The 17,291-nt window shown below is 48.4% G+C and overlaps 1 protein-coding gene and 1 pseudogene across 1 annotated transcript in view; one reads left to right on the top strand and one right to left on the bottom strand.

The window, feature by feature from the left end:
* CLCN1 (chloride voltage-gated channel 1) overlaps positions 1–13,585 on the bottom strand; it is a 38,461-nt gene extending 24,876 nt beyond the window's left edge. The window contains exons 1-7 of the mRNA XM_050784932.1: positions 13,304–13,585; positions 9,788–9,908; positions 8,914–9,045; positions 8,159–8,287; positions 7,804–7,937; positions 6,267–6,344; positions 5,159–5,237 (exon numbers count right to left, since the gene is read on the bottom strand). Coding sequence (XP_050640889.1) covers positions 5,159–5,237; positions 6,267–6,344; positions 7,804–7,937; positions 8,159–8,287; positions 8,914–9,045; positions 9,788–9,908; positions 13,304–13,483 — 853 coding nt within the window. The 5' untranslated portion in view covers positions 13,484–13,585. The remainder of the gene's footprint in view (positions 1–5,158; positions 5,238–6,266; positions 6,345–7,803; positions 7,938–8,158; positions 8,288–8,913; positions 9,046–9,787; positions 9,909–13,303) is intronic.
* Positions 13,586–16,682: 3,097 nt separating this feature from the next.
* On the top strand, positions 16,683–17,062 carry LOC126951060 (adenosine 5'-monophosphoramidase HINT1-like; annotated as a pseudogene).
* The last annotated feature ends 229 nt before the right edge of the window (positions 17,063–17,291 follow it).

Genomic DNA, 17,291 nt, shown 5'->3' on the forward strand with positions numbered 1-17,291 from the left:
ATTTTGGGTTACTATAGCACTACCACTTTCAGATCCAGATATTTGTTTACATTTCTGAGATCCCCTAGGATTGAAAATTCCTTGGAGGCCGGGTGCAGTGGCTCACGCCTGTAATCTCAGCACTTTGGGAGGCCGAGGCGGGTGAATCATGAAGTCAGGAGTTCGAGACCAGCCTGGCCAACTTGGTGAAACTCCATCTCTACTAGAAATACAAAAATTAGTCAGGCGCGGTGGCAGGCACCTATAATCCCAGCTACTTGGGAGGCTGAGGCAGAATAATTGCTTGAACCCGGGAGCCGCAGGTTGTAGTGAGCCAAGATCGCGCTACTATACTCCAGCCTGGGTGACAGAGCAAGACTCCGTCTTGGAAAAAAAAGAAAAGAAAATTCCTTGGAAACCAGCACCTAGTACGGTGCCTGGTGCATAATCAGGGCTGAATGTCTATTCTAGGGATGAGCAGGGGAGGAGAGGAAAGGACAGGATGAGGATAAAAGAGAACAGAAGAGAACAGAATTTCAGGAAACAGAGCAAGGCAATGGGCAATGTGGGGCAGACAGAGCTTCGTCAATCACCCCTTCTGCCCTGCTCTTCACATCACATCAGGTAAGCAGCTACCTCTGGGGCCTAAAAGAAGGATTTGACACAGCAGGAATTAGGTAGAGTGAGTCTCTCTCCTTTTCTATACCAGTAACAAAAGCAGTCAGCTTTGATTTGCCTGGGTGTAAACTATCCAACTGATGAATATTTTACAACAATTTTTTTGAAATCCTGGGCTAGGTTTTCTTTCCCATGACGTGGTTCTGGGACACTTTCCCTAGCAGTCTGTCACTGTATGCTCTGGAATGAGAGCTAATTTTAATATTAGCCTGAGCCAAACATAAAATGTGCAGTTAAAAGGAAACAAAGCATTAAAAACAAAAACAGCTTTTGGAAACTCTCCGCTCAGGTTCTGGAACATTGCTCTCTTCTCCCACCCTGGATTCCCTCTCTACCTTCTCTGCTGCTCCTGTGCCTCTGCCCAACCCCAGCCTTTGTCCTTGGTCTCCTACTCCTCCTATTCACAAACACACTTTCTCTCTCAATTTCACGTATGCTCGTGCCATCACCTACACCTATATGCTGCTGATTAGCAAAGCTATGTTCCTGAGCTTCAGACTCGTCAACCCTGCTGCAAAAATGGTATCACCTAGATATGTCACAGGAACATCAAACTGAACACACTCAAAGTGAAACGTATCAGCTAGCTCCTCCCACCAGATCTGTTTCACTTCCCATATACCCAATCATGGTTACTAACACCACTATCCACCCAATCGCCCTTGTAGGAAAGCTGGGTGTTAGCCTAGATCCCTCCTCTCTTTTACCCCACACAAAATTAATCACCAAGATGCCAGGCACAGTGGCCCATGCCTGTAACCCCGGCACTTTGGGAGGCCGAGGTGGGTGGATCACTTGAGGCTGGGAGTTTGAGACCAGCCTGGCCAACATGGAAAAACCCCGCTTCTACTGAAAAAAAAAAAAAAAAAATTAGCCAGGCATAGTGGCACGTGCATGTAGTCCCAGCTACTGGGAGGCTGAGGTGGAGAATTGCTTGAACCTAGGAGACACAGGTTGCAGTGAGCCAAGATTGCACCACTGCATTCCAGCCTGGGCCAGAGAGCAAGACCCTCTCTCTCCAGCCTGGGCCAGAGAGCAAGACCCTGTATTTTTAGTAGAGACAATCGTCTTCTTGTTAATCTCAGATTAATCCTGTTAATCCTCAGGCCGATTTTGTCCTGCACACATCTGACAAAGGGATTGGGTGGACACTCAAGGCTGGCCATGTCACTTCCTTGTGCACAAGTCTTTCATGGCTTTAATTCACCCATGACAGCATTTCCCAAAATCAGGTCTGTGAGATACTACAAATCCCACGAGACAGAGTTCTGTGGGAAATGGTGCATTAGAGCTACATTTTGGATATTCCCAATGCGTGTCACCATATCAAATGTTCTGGCAACTTTTTCTTTTTCTTTTTCTTTTCTTTTCTTTTTTTTTTTTTGAGATGGAGTCTCACTCTGTTGCCCAGGCTGGAGTGCAGTGGCGCAATCTCGGCTCACTACAACCTCTGCCTCCCAGGTTCAAGCAATTATTCTGCCTTGGCTTCCTGAGTAGCAGAGACTACAGGTACCTGCCACCACACCCAGCTAAGTTTTGTATTATTAATAGAGGTGGGGTTTCACCATATTGGCCAGGCTGTTCTTGAACTCCTGACCTCGTGATTCACCCAACTCGGCCTCCCAAAGTGCTGGCATTACGGGCATGAGCCACCGTGCCTGGCCACTGATAACTTTTCTAGTTTCAGAAAGAACTGTCTCTCTAACCAAGCACTTTCCAACTGATTTATAGAACCATTTTTACACATTAGATCTACAAAACCATGAAACACATTTATGCAAATCCTAGTCTAGAGAATAAATTCCATATTCTTATACATAGCCATGAGGGTCTCCATAATTCAGTCCCCCTTTACTTGTCCAGACTCATTTGCTATTATTCCTTCCTCTGTATCCCCTGCTAATACGCAGCTACTGCCCCCATCTTGACTTTGCAATGCTGGTTCCTCTATCCAGAATACCCTGCCCCCACCATCCTCCTTGCCAGTCCTACTTATTATTCAAGCCTCATATCAAACACCACCTCTTTTGTGATGCTTCATGGGCTCTTGTAGGCAGGTTAGCATAAGGTTCCCACTGCACTTTGCCCCGGCTGCCACTGGGCCACTTTTTCGAGTGGGCTATGATGATAGGTTTGCCTGCCTGTCCAGCCTCTCAACAAGGAGCATCCTGAGTGTGCAAGATCCAGCACAGGGCCTGGCACAGAATGGGAGCAAGATGCTTGTCATTTTAGCAGAATGCTGAATTCTATTTGTTTCATTAGTGTAAGAAATTAAGAGCTGACTCCATAATGAATATAACATTTCAATACTAATTTTCCTTTCAGAATTATTCAGTATTCATTTTAAAAAATCAAGTAATGGGCCAGGCACGGTGGCTCACATCTGTAATCCCAGCACTCTGGGAGGCCAAGGTGGGTGGGTCACTTGAGGTCAGGAGTTTGAGAGCAGCCTGGCCAACATGGTGAAACCCCGTCTCTATTAAAAATACAAAAAATTAGCCGGGTGTGATGGTGCGGGCCTGTAATCCCAGCTACTAGGGAGACTGAGGCATGAGAATTGCTTGAACCTCGGAGGCAGAGCTTGCAGTGAGCCAAGATGGTATACTCCATCCTGGGTGACAGAGCAAGACTCCATCTAAACAAACAAACAAACAAACAACAACAACAAAAAAAAGCCAGGAATGCCACCTGCAAATACCTTTGTCATTTACCATGTAATACAAACAGCCTAAACATAGCACCTTAATTTTTAAGTTCTTAACAATTTCTTGTGTCAACAGCAATGCTTTATCTGTGAATTTTTTCTTTTTTTTTCTTTTTTTTTTTTTTTTTGAGACAGAGTCTCGCTCTGTCACCCAGGCTGGAGTGCAGTGGCCGGATCTCAGCTCACTGCAAGCTCTGCCTCCCAGGTTTACGCCATTCTCCTGCCTCAGCCTCCCAAATAGCTGGGACTACAGGCGCCCGCCACCTCGCCCGGCTAGTTTTTTGTATTTTTAGTAGAGACGGGGTTTCACCGTGTTAGCCAGGCTGGTCTCGATCTCCTGACCTCGTGATCCGCCCGTCTCGGCCTCCCAAAGTGCTGGGATTACAGGCTTGAGCCACCGTGCCCGGCCTCTGTGAATTTTTTCTTCCCTTTTCTACCACAATGGTTTCAGAACTGTTGCCTATAACTTCTCTATGATCTTTACCTCTCCCATACTGGACACAGGTCCAAGAAGAACCTTTCTGATTCTTCTCAGAAATTCCAGTGTTATGAGGAAAATGCAAATTCTCTTCACATTCAGAGAATCTGGCTGATTGAAACAAAACAACAAGAGTCTCCCAGTCTAAAAATATTCTTTAGACCTCCTGGATTTGAAAGGCTAAAGAGTAAATAAAGGTGAAAGTGGGTACAAAGGTAAGTGTGAACGTTTAACATGTGCAAAAATCCAAATACACTATCCTCCACTGACAAGGATTAGTGCTTTTAATGAGTAGAGCTGAGGACAGAAATGTAAACAGGATGCTAGCTGGTATGCTTGCTAACTTGGGCTCCGAAGTCTGTGCTTTGCCACAGTGTTTGCATAAGTTAGATCATGCATTTGCATTAACTTTAAACTCTTCTCCATTTATCATTCCTGCGCCAAGTCATTTTAGTTCCCTGGAAGACTCTATGAAAAGATTGCTTAACATTTCCATAACTGAAAAGAAACCTCTAACAGTGGGTCTTTTAAGAGGCAAATGCCCTTCCTGCAATTTTGTTTCTTCACATATCTACTTAGTGTCCTTTTTATCATCAGTGAATCCAATGAATGACCTGTATAATTCTGCCCTGCTAATCTAGTTGATTTTGATGAGTCAATACACAGATACGACTGCTTTCTCCGACTACATCCATTTGTTAATCATCCATGATAAGGAAAATAATCTGAGAAATCACTATTTGCCTTATACTTGGAGAAAGAGCTAAACTTAACTTTAAATTGCTATCAAGGGACATTTATCCTTTGAAACTCTCCTAACTATTCCTCACTAAAAGCTTACCATTAATCTAAATAAGGTCTACCTGAATTCCCATGCAATTAGCAAAGCACAACAAAATGTGGGTTTTTCCCTTGAAGGAGGAAGTTCATAGAGTTCTCCGTTAGAGATGTCATCAGCGTAGGGCAAAAACATCCAACAATACAAACAGGTTTTAAAATAATTAAGGGAGCCACGGAGACTGCCTTGGTTTTAATTCCCAGCTTGGACCTTACTAACAGAATGAACTTGCTCAAGTCACTCTCCCTCTCTGTAATTCAGTTCTCTCCTCTTCCTCCTCTGGAATATCAGTCTCATATGGCTTTGGCCAGGAGTAAAAGTAAGTGCTTAGAACGTTGCCTGGCACATAGCAAACGCTTACTAAAAATCAGCTATTCTTGTAAATAACCTGGTAATACCAGCACTTATGGATACTGATTCAAACTGTTTTGGGAGTCAGGCCAGGCAAGATGATTGATGGGGGAGGGGGCCAATCACTTGCCTCCAAGTGGTGTCCCAAAACAACAGCCGACTCCCACAGCACAGCCCACCGTCAGGATATCAGAGTAGTAGTATGGCTGCTACTAGGGGAGAGACAGACAGAGAGACAGGTGGAAGAGAGGGAGGTGGGCAGGCAGAGGACAGGAGAACAAGCAGGGATGGGGAATAAGGCAGAATGAGAGCCTAAGTCACAGGGAGTCCTTGTGGTCCCATGTCCCCTATAATTCCCAGGCCAAGAGAAACTCAGTGAGTTTGGCAAAAAGGAATTAACCTCATAGCACAGCACCAAAATGAAATAGAAAATAGAAAATGAAATAAAAGTTAGGCAAATATATGCCAGGCATATAAATCAACAAATGATAAGCAGAAAAGAGACAGCAAGAACTCCAGAAAGCAGTACTAATACATCCTGCACCACACAGCAAGCAGTCTCAAAAGAATACACAGCCCTTTGGTGAAAAAATATAGGTATCTGGATCCTAGGGGCTGTGATCCACAGTCATTCCCTGGATGCCCACTCCAAAGCTTGTGGCAGCCACCCAAAACCCCCTTCTAAGTCTTGCTTAGGCAATCGGGATAGGGAGGAAGTGCAACTTGCCTCCAACACGGGCTGCAAAGCAGCATCCCACGCCCACCGCACAGGCCGACACCAGGAGGTCAAGCTGCCCAGGCACGGTCTGCAACAGAGAAGCACGCGGGACAAGGGGGTGGAGGGGTGGGGCAGGCGGGGCGTATGTAAGAGGTGGGGTGAGGGATTGGCAGCTACACAGGGAAGGGGGAGCACAAGAGGGAAACGTGGAGGGAAACTGACACAGAGGGGATGGTATGGACTAGCAGGGAGAGCATGGGAGCAGACCACAGGCCAGCCCTCCATGTGGGGGCACAGGTCAAAGAGGGGTGGGCATTCAGAGGACAGGCACAGGTTAAACAGAGGCATTATGTGGCTAGGGTAGGTGGACAGGGGGACGAGGAAGGGAGCGTGGATTAGTGCGATGCTCCCTCAGCACCACAGCCAGCCCAGAGCAGAGGCAGCCCTCCCAACACCCTGGACACACAGCCGGACTCCTTCTACCACCTGGCCCCGGCTCATTTCGCTGTCTCAACCTTACCTCATATACCCCACAGAACACAGACATGAACTTGCTGAGGACAGCAGCACAGATGCTGGCAATGTGGACGAAGGGGCCCTGGGGGAGGGGCAGCAAGGGGGCAGAGGTCAGAGGCCCGATGGAGGCTCTGCAGCACTCGCTGGACTAACATTCCTTACTCCAGGCACTGTGCCAGGGGCTGCAAATACAGGAGTTACGCAGAGGTCCCGTCCTCACGAGGCCTCATCCCAGGGAGGAGGAAGAGGAGAAACCAGTGTGTTTCTCCTCTCCAGAGAGCAAGGGTGGCGGAGGGTGGGAGGGCACGTGTTTAGAGGAAAGAGCCTGAGGAGCCTCCCTCAAGTAGAGCTTTGAATGATAGGCGGGAGGGAGCCACGCAGATGTCAGGAGGAAGAATGTTCCAGGCTGGGAAAACAGCACACAGGGGCCCTGAGGGGCCCGGGGCAGAGTGACTGAGGGACAGAAAGGAAACCTGTGAGCCAAACACAGGGAAGCGGGGGCAGAGGCCTGGAGAGAGGAGCAGCCGGAGTTCACGGTCTCGAAGGCCATGTAAGAAGCTCCGATTAGGCCGGGGCGTGGTGGCGCATACCTGTAATCCCAGCACTTTGCAAGGCCAAGGCGGGCGGTCACCTGAGGTCAGGAGTTCGAGACCAGCCTTACCGATATGGTGAAACGCCATCTCTACTAAAAATACAAAAATTAGCCAGACGTGGTGGCGTGTGCCTGTAGTCCCAGCTACTCGGGAGGCTGAGGCGGGAGAATCACTTGAACCTGGGAGGTGGAGGTTGCAGTGAGCCGAGATCGCACCACTGCACTCCAGCTTGGGCAAGCGAGCTAGACACTGTCTCAACAACAACAACAAAAAAACTTTCAATTTTATTTTAAGAGGCATGGAAAGCCTTAAGAAGTTTTTGACCAGGGGTCAGATGAGGCTGATTCCATGTTAAAAAGATGCCTCCGGCTGCTGGGTGGAATATGGCAGTAGCGGGCAAAGGTGCACACCAGCAGAGAACAGAAGGAGGCTGCACCCTACTGAGCAACCTTGAAAATAGCACAGCCTCATTCTCAGTCCTGGTTTTCTCAGATTCAAGCAAAGGAATTGGTCTGGATGATCTCTAAGACAGTGTTCTCAACCAGGGGAGATTTTGTCCCCCAGGGTCCATATGGCAATGTCTGAGGACATGCTGGTGTCACAACTGGGGGATGCTGCTGGGCATCTAGGAAGGGTCAGAGGCCAGCAATGCTGCTAAGTCCCCTCCACTGCGCAGAACAGCCTCCAACAGCACGGAGTTATCCAGCCCCAAATGTCAGGGGTGTCCAGGCTGAGAGCCTGCTCCAAGCTCCCCAGGCTGTGCGGTTTTTGTCATTGGACCCCAGGTGGAGGACCTTCCAAAGCACTTCCCCTTCCTAGTGTCCCCTGGCCCTGGCCTTGGTCCTGTTCCTCTGATCCTCTTCCACTCCCAGAGCTCCCTCTAGAGTTGGTGCCACCCTGGCTCCTGAGGGCCCTTCCCAGCTCTTGCTTCTGTCATGCCAGGCCTACCTCTTTCCCCACGGGGATGCCACTGCCCAGGCCCGCAGTCAGGGCGACAACCTTGGCCACAAAGGCTTTTATCGTGAGGTATTCCTTCAGGACAACCCCACGAAGTATTGTCTTCATTTCAGGGATTCCAGAGCCTAAAAGCGTTGAAAGATTATGTGCGGAGTCAAGGTGGAGATTAAAAGGGAGATGACTGTTCAGAATATGGGAATGGGAATTGGAGAGGGCTGAAGAGGCAGTGGTGGGGAGGGTGGGGCCCGGCAGCACCGGACTGTGGGTGGGGCTGGATGATGGGGGAGACAGACAGGGCCCCTCTCAGGCCACCCAGCTCAGGCTGAGTCTGGTGGCAAGTTCTCACCGACAGCCTGGGGAGAGATGAGGTGGCAGAAGAGGGCGCTGAAGAGGATGAGGACGAGTGGGAAGGTGACCCAGACCAGGAACTGCAGAGGAAGGCTGGGCCGCATCTGCGCGTAGGACCACTTGTAGGCTGCGGAGACACATGCCTGGGGTTAGGCAGAGCGTGGCTGAGCAGCTGTGTCCACAGCACCAGGAAGTGTACCTGGCGTGTTCTCAGGCCGTGCTCATTCTGTGTGCCCCTTCCAAGATGGTGCTGCTCTCATTTGACACATGGGAAGCCTGAGTTATGGGAGGTGATGTGGCCTGTTCCAGTTGGTAGTTGGTGGCTGTGTCATGAATCCCACTGGAGTTTTGACTTCTCCCTTGCCTTCCCCTCACCCTGCCCTGGTGTGGTGGTTAGCATGGGACCAGCTAGAACAGATCTGGCCCTTGAAGGGCTGGAGGACTGGGTGTGACCAACCACCCGGTGTGCCCAGAACCAAGGGGCTTCCTGGGATTCAGGATGTTCAGTGCTGAAACTGGGAAAGTCCCTGGGAAACTGGGGCAAGTTGGTTACCCTATTAGAGGGCATCCACTGTTTGGATGGCAGTGAGTGGAGGGGCGTAAGAAGTGGAGCAGGGCTAGGTCTGGTCTTTTATGGGCCTGGAGTCCCACCTGATCCCTCTCTGTGCAACATTCGTTTCCCATAACACACCCTGCTTACCCTAGGTAGAAACTCCAGAAACAGCTGTGGGCAAAGGTCCAGGTTAAACCTACCCTGAAGGCTTTTGGCACTGACGTAGTCCATGCTCCAGCTGACCAGAGCCATCAGCAGTCCCAGAAGCACCAGAAAGATCCAGTCTTCCCCTAACTTTCTTCTCACCACCTGTCCCAGGCGGCGGACACAATCTAGGAAGAGATGGGGGCGAAAAAAAAAAAAAAAAATATATATATATATATATATAGAGAGAGAGAGAGAGAGAGAGAACAGCTAACCAGTCACTACTTTGGGTGCTAGACCCAAGATGGGAGGGGAAGCTTTGGGTCCATATATCGTACGCACTGAGTTTCTCATTACCCCTCTGCTGATCGCTGCTCTGGCCCCGGCAAAAGGCACCAAAGTCCAACTCCCCATGAATACTTGAATTCCTTTCTAAAACTCATTTCTTGAAGTTGTGGGAGGAATAACAGGGAATAGGCAAAGTGCAAAGGAGGTGGAGAGAGGTGCCGTTTCCTTAATACTTAGAGGGGCCAAGCATGGTGGCTCACACCTCTAATCCCAGGACTTTGGGAGGCTAAGGCGGGAGGATTGCTTGATGCCAGGAGTTCAAGACCAGCCTCAGCATCTCTACAAAAAAGGTTTTAAAATTAGCTGGGCATGGTGGCATGTGCTTATAGTTTTAGTTACTGGAGAGGCTGAGGCAGGAGGATCACTTGAGCCCAGGAGTTCTAGGCTGCAGTGAGCTATGGTCACTCCACTGCACTTCAGTCTGAATGACAGAGTGAGACCCTGTCTCTTAAAAACAATAAAAAGGGTAGAGTTTTTGTAGCAGGGAAAAGAGTACGTATGTGCAACGGGATGACCAAGTTATTCTCCTAATCCCTATACCTCTTTCTACTCCAGATTTATTTATTCCTCAGTCCCCATCACCTTGACATTTGGAATAGTGATCCTCATCCTTGCTGTCCACGGTAGAACTGGAGCCCGTCTTCTTGGGCATCCCTATGTCCCGCTCCCTGTCTGAGAATTGTTCTTTGTGATGGCCATAAATCTGGACAGAGAGAGAATGATCAGTGTCTGCCTTGTAGAAGAGTAAAAAAAAATAATAGACAGAGGGCAGCAGACAGACTCACAGAAGAAAAGAGCAGCAGCTTTTTTGAATTCTGGGAGTTGACTGCATGCGGGGTGACTTTGTGGTCATCCCTGCCCTCTAGTCTCCACCCTCCATTTCCACATTTCCCACCCTTTCCCTTGTCCATTCATCCTACCTTCTCTCCACCCATTCTCCAACCTGTACTCACCTTGATCCAAGGTAACCTTTATAAAGGAGGCCAGTTTCTGCTTTGAAGCAGAGGTACAGGACTGTGCTGAACCCAGCAGCCCATATCAATCAGGTGTTTTGTGTCACTGCTTTCTGTATGTCCCACAATTTCCCCAGACCACCTGCATTAACTTTCCTCCTAATATGAACGGTGAGGACAGACTGGATTATCAGGGCAGTCTTGGTTGCACTTTGCCTTGGTGTGTCTAGCCTTACCTGAGGCGCCTCAGGTCCTCTGTCAAGCTTCAAGCCCATCTACCTCATCTCCTAGCGCTTGTATGCACACACAGGAACTAGCTTGAAAAGGCAGGTCAATCTACTTCTTCCTACAGCCAGATAATTAGACCCCCACCTGCCCTACATGTGAAGGGGGCAGAGCAGCTCCCTCAGATCTGGTGGCCCTCCACTTCCATCCCGAGACAGAGCACGTGTGTCTGTGTGGAGTATGCAACAGCTCAAACTGCTTTTAGCCTGCCCCACTCCCACTGCACTAACCGTCCTCTGGGGCCAGGGTCAGTCCAGGCCATGTTGCTGGATTCTGGGAGAGCCTGAGTAGAAGAGATCTGATTTCACAATATGAGCAGCATTTTACACCGCAGTCCTGAACAGGCACACGCATGAATTACCCTGCTCGTGGCTGTTTGTCTTCTGGGTTAGTGACCGAGGAAGGCAGTGTTTCCTTCCAAACCCTACCTGGGACCCAGAGAGAGAAGATACTTCCCAGTGGAAGTCAGACAGCTGAGGCTGTCTCAGCTCCTCGAGGCCCCAGGCCGGTGGAGACGAGGAAGGGGGTTGCCTCATATCATCATACCTGGGCTGGGAAAACGCTTCAAGGGCCAGATCTGTTCTAGCTGGTCCCATGCTAACCACCACACCAGGGCAGGGTGAAGGGAGGGCAAGGGAGAAGTCAAAACTCAAGTCTACAAGTGATACAATGTCTGGGATTTGTTAAAAAGTATTCCACCGTGTAAACCAGGCTCGGTGGTTCACGCCTGTAATCCCAGCACTTTAGGAGCCTGAGGGGGGCAGGTCACCTGAGGTCAGGAGTTGGAGATCAGCCTGACCAACATGGAGAAACCCTGTCTCTACTAAAAATACAAAAATTAGCCAAGCATGGTGGCACATGCCTGTAATCTCACCTACTCAGGAGGTGGAGGCAGGAGAATCGCTGGAACCCGGGAGGCGGAGGTTGCGGTGAGCTGAGATCGCGCCATTGCAACTCCAGCCTGGGCAACAAGAGCGAAACTCCATCTCAAAGAAAAGCAAACAAACAAACAAAAGTATTCCACAGTGTGTAGAGGGGTGAGGGTGGGGAAGGGGAGAACAGATGGAACAATAGTGACAAAACATTGATAACTGGGGGGTTCTTGGGGCTTCACTATACCATTCTGTTTTTGTGTAAGTCTGAATTTTCCATAATAAAAATGAAACAAAGAAAAACTAATCCAAACTCTTGTTTGCTTTTGAGACCTGTAGAAAACAGCTCAATTTTACTCCCCAAACTAACCATAGCTTCCCAACACGAGGCTTCATGCTCACCTGGCCAGTCTCCTCACTGTCACCAGGAAGTGCCATAATGGCACTGTTACTCAAGTTGTCATCCCACCCAGGTACGACCACGTACGTCAGTGAGAGCACAGGGCCGGGGGAGGGGTCTTCCCCCCTACTGATCCCAAATGGTGTTCAAAGGCCTAGTCAGACCCCGCTATCTCCAGGGAACCTTCCCAACGCTCGATACCAGCCTACACTGACCTGTATGTCCCTGTTCTCTACTGGGTCCCTGGTGCTGCCTTTGCAAATACTCCTGGGGGTTGGTCAGAGACTGAGAGCAGATCCTTTTGACCCCCAATGTTGAGATCCCCTGCACAGCTCATGCCTCAGCTTCCCAGCCCTAAACCTAAAGGAACTGTAGGCTCCCTATTAAAAAAAAAATTAATTAATTAAAAAAAGTATTTTAAGTTATGACCAGACGGGGCGCAGTGGCTCACAGCTGTAATTCCAGCACTTTGGGAGGCCAAGGTGAGTGAATTACCTGAGGTCAGGAGTTCGAGACCAGCCTGGCCAGCATGGCAAAAACCTGTCTCTACTAAAAGTACAAAAATTTGCCAGGCATGGTGGCGGGTGCCTGTAATCCCAGCTACTCAGGAGGCTGAGGAAAGAGAGTTGCTTGAACCCAGGAGGCAGAGGTTGCAGTGAGTCCAGATAGCACCACTGCACTCCAGCCTGGGAGACAGAGTGATACTCTATCTCAAAAAAAAAAAAAAAGAGAAAGTTCTGGCCAACTGTCCTCTGGACAAATTCTATCCTCTGTTGTTCTCTGCATTCTTTGGAGGGCGAGGCACACTTACTTATTAGCCATGACCTATCTTTTTCCATGACAATTTCACAACCTTTCCTTTAGTTGTGCCCATCCCCATTCCCCCTTTCCTTGGTGGTCATATCCCACCAATCCCACAGCAGGAGGCTGCTCATCCCTAAACACTCCTAATTAGTCTGCATACTTCTGTTGCTGGGATCACATCTCTGCACTTTTTCAGGTGCCTAACACTTAATAGGTTCTTACTTGATCATCTTGCCACCTAAAAGCTTGATTACATCTCTGCTCATTTTGATGTTGGTAGATCTTTGATCACTGATATGCAATTCAGTCTGTTTTCTACACTTGTCCAATTCCTTTCTTCTGCCTTTCACAGAAAGATTCGTGTGTTTGTGTATTCTGCAGAGGGTCACAGAGGCAGAAATCTGGCAGTGTCTGCCTGTGGGTGAGGGTGTAGGAGACAGCTCCCAGCACACTGCAGTGTGGGCTCCTACGCAATCCACTCCACGTAGGTTATGTAAGCACGAGCTATTCGTGCATGTGAGGCTCTGCTGTTTCCCCATAAGATTCGGGTACTCTGTTGGTAAAGGTTGTATGAAAGTGCATGCATTTCTCTCTAAGTGCATATTTAGGTGAGCCCAGATTTCCAAAGATTTTAATATTTTGAACACATTACCATGTACTTGTTTTTTAAGTTAAAAAAATGTGACACTGCTCCCTCTTTTTACCCAATTCCTAATTTTCACCAGTCTCTGGCACCACTGTCTCCCCTCATCCGTGGCTCCCCTCTCCCCTTATAGCACTTTACCTGTGTGGGGTGGACGTTGTGTCGGGGGCCTGCATCCTTCCGGAGCCTGTGCTGGAGGCCCCCGTTCTCAGAGGGCAGTCCGTAGCTGGTGCAGTGTTCAAAGGGCATATACTGGTACTGGGGGTCACTCCCCCACCAGCTTTGTTCACCCCCACGCTGCTGTGACCGGGATTGCTCCATGTTCCCTCCCCCCGAGCCCCGGCCAGGCCTTGGCCTGCTTGCCCCTGTCCTTCCCCCAGTGTAGCTCCTTAAGCCTCTGCTCTTGCTGTCCCCAAGGCGTCTGGGGCAGCATGCCCACCTCCAGCTATTTATAGCCCCTTCTCCGTCACATGATCCCCCACTGCCACATCTGATCTGCTTGGGGTCGAAGCAGGTGTGAGTGCAGTGCGGGGGTGGGGGTTGGGATGAGGACCTGAGGGACAGCCCCACAGGGAATTCCCTCTGCTGAGCCAGTGGCATTGTCCCCCTCCTTAGTCACCAGTAGTAGACTTCCAGCTCCATGTCACTGGTCCCTCTATAAATATCGCCTGGATCTGGATGAGAAACTGCTGAGTATGCTCTCAAACCTATGTGTAGAGCCGGATCTGCATGGAAGCCCTCCAGCTGCCCATCTCTCTTCTTCAGGATGCGGAAGGTGAGGGGTGGGTGCTGGATAAAGATGAAGTGACTCGAAGATCTGGAAACACTGGGGCGTTAACTCACCTGGGAGAGTAACTGGTGCCTCTCTGCCACCTCTTCTGGCTGGCTTGTTCCCAACTCTGTGTCCACCCAGGGTTCTGTCTGGCCAGCTCTGCCATCCCATCCCATCCCATGTCCAGCGTTCTTCTCCAGCTCTTTGCCCTCCTGTCTGCCAGAGGCTGCTAATAACAGCTTGGGGCATCCCCTGATCCCATCCTTATCACCCGCTGGGTGTGGAACGCTTATGGGAAGTGGGAAGTCGGGGGTCGGTAATAGACTTGGGTTCTAGAATTTCTCCCACTTCCCAGACTGTTAGGTGTCAGCCACGCTGCTAACCTGGAGGGACTGAGCTTCCATTTGGACTGTGGAGCGCCCACACTGGCTCCATCAGATAGATTACAGGGGAGATAGCAGGGGAGAATTGAAAGTAGACAAGAGGCACAGGGAAGGGAGAGGTGGCAAAGGAGTGAGGGCTTCTCATGACAAGCCCGACAAACATGAAAGATGATGGGGAAGTGTTCTCTGCTATTCTTCCCTTTTCAGGTCAATAAATACTTTTTGGCCAAGGACAAACTTTTCTTTCTGGCATCACATTATAAAACCAATTTTCCTATGACATATCTTCCCTATGAACTCGTCACTATAGGAGAAAAGTTATGAACTGGGCCGAAGTGAAGTTTAGGATCCATTACCAAGTGGGGTCTGTCCCAGGACAGTCCAAGTTTAGGGACTGCAGGGCAGGGACAGCAAACATCTGGTCTACAATGTGATTTCGACCTAGGCTAAATGGAACCACCCAAAGCAAGAGGGAAGCCAATATCATTAAAAAGTACTTTTTCTAGGGCCTCAACATCATTAATCATCAGGAAAATACAAATCAAAATCATAATGCAATATCACCTCATACCTATCAGGATGGCTATCATCAAAAAAGCAAGAAATAGCCAGGTGCGAGGGCTCATGCTTACAATCCCAGCACTGTGGGCGACCAAGACGGGCAGAATGCTTGAGCCCAGCAGTTAGAGACCAGCCTGGCAACATGGGGAGACCTCGTCTCTATAAAAAATACAAAAATTAGCCAGGCATGGTGGTGCATGCCTGTAGTCCCAGCTACTTGGGAGGCTGAGACGAGAGGATCACTCAGGCCCGGGAGGTGGAGGCTGCAGTGAGCTGGGAAGCCACCACTGCACTCCATCCTGGCTGACAGAGTGAGATTATGTCTCAAAAGAATAAATGAATAAAAAGATGAGATAAATGTTGGCGAGAATGCAGAGAAAAGGGAACCCTTGTGCACTGTGGGTGGGAATATAAACCGGTATAGTCATTACGAAACAGTACAAAAGTTCCTCAAAAGGTAAAATCAGAACTGCCATATGACTCAGCAACTCCCATATATCGAAAGGAAAGGAAATCAGTATCTTAAAGAAGTATCTGCACTCCCATGTTCATTGCAGCATTATTCACAATAGCCGAGAAACGGAAAGAACCTAAGTGTCCACTAACAGATGAATAAAGAAAATGTCATGTGTACATAAATATATATAATGGAGTACTATTCAGCCCTGACAAAGAAGAAAATTCTACCATTTGTGACAACATGGATGAACTTGGAGGACATTATGCTAAGTCAAAACATGACATTATGCTAAGTCAAAACATGACATTATGCTAAGTCAAAACATTGCAGACGCAAAAAGAAAAATACTGCATGATTGCACTTGTATGTGGAATCTAAAACAGTCAAACTCATAGAAGCAGAAAGTAGAGGGTAGTTGCCAGGGGCTGGGCTGGAGTAGGGGATGGGAGAATGGGGACATTTGGTCAAAGGATACAAAGGTTCAGTTATACAAGATGAGAAAGTCCTGGAGATCTAATGTACATGGTGACTATAGGTAGTAATACCACATACTTGAAATTTGCTAAGAGGGTAGATCTCGAACGCTCTCACCTCCCTCCACTCCCACAGCAACTATGCGAGGTGATGGATACGGTAACCGGCTTGATTGTGATCATTTCACAATGTATACATATATCAACACATCAAGTTGTACACTGTTGGAGGCCGCACAAATGTTTCTTATGATTAGGCACAATTGAAGCCTGTCAGTAACAATATGAACCTGTGATCAATTAAGCAGCTGACCAATCATTACCTCCTCCTTGTTCTTGTTACCCAGTAAATATCAAGGGCTGAGAAGCTTGGGGGGGCTACCTTTGCTCACCAGAAGCAGGGAGTTCTCTTCTCCATGTTGCCTTTCCTTAAAACAGTTTCTTTTGTCTTAAGTTTTCATTTCTACATTCGTCCCTTTGTTTAGTCATAATGACGGTTTCAAGTGGTAACAGTAGTAACTGCTGTAATCATGGTCTCAAGTAGTAGTTGTGGCAGTCAGCCACAGTACACCTTAAATATGTATAATTTCTATTTGTCAATTATACACCAATATAGCTTAAAAACATCTGCTCTAACAACAGTCCTACAAACCTCAAGGCCTATGAATCTCTCCAAAAAATTACAAGTGAATTGAGAAACTAAAGATTCTGTGATGATACCCACCTTTTCTGCAGGCAGAAAATAAGGACAGACATCTATGGGACTGGTATGAGCAGAAAGGATTACTTTCTTAATAAAGAAAATAGAATCCATGGGTTCCGCCCTCCCTCCGCGCCTCTACCCTGGCTGCTGCATGGGAGAGAGGCTGAGATGGCAGGTGAGATCGCCAAAGCTCACGTCACTCGGCCTGGTGGCAACACGATCTTCGGGAAGATATCTGCAAGGAAATCCCAGCCAACATCATTTTTGAGGATGACCGGTGCCTTGCTTTCCACGACATTCCCCCTCAAGCACCGACACATTTTCTGGTGATACCCAAGAATCATAGATCCCAGATTTCTGCAGCAGAAGATGATGACGAAAGTCTTCTTGGACACTTAATGATTGTTGGAAAGAAATGTGCTGCTGATTTGGGCCTGAATGAGGGTTATAGAATGGTGGTGAATAAAGGTTCAGATGGTGGACAGTCTGTCTATCAAGTTCATCTCCATGTTCTTGGAGGTCAGCAGATGCACCGGCCTCCTGGTTAACCACGTTTTGGGGATAATTTTCCCTTCTCTAGGCAATGATTAAGTTAGGCAAGTTCCAGTATGTTAAACAGCACACTTATTTTTGCCTGTGTATGGAGAGATTCAAGAAATAATTTTAAAACCGCAGACATAACAAAACACATTGTTGCATAAAAAAAAAAAAAAAAATAGAGTGCCAAGGTAACATTGTATTCCTTGGAGGGCTTCAGAAACAAGATTCTCCCCTGTT

Source organism: Macaca thibetana, chromosome 3 (assembly GCF_024542745.1).
Source record: "Macaca thibetana thibetana isolate TM-01 chromosome 3, ASM2454274v1, whole genome shotgun sequence".
Taxonomy (NCBI): Eukaryota; Metazoa; Chordata; class Mammalia; order Primates; family Cercopithecidae; genus Macaca; species Macaca thibetana.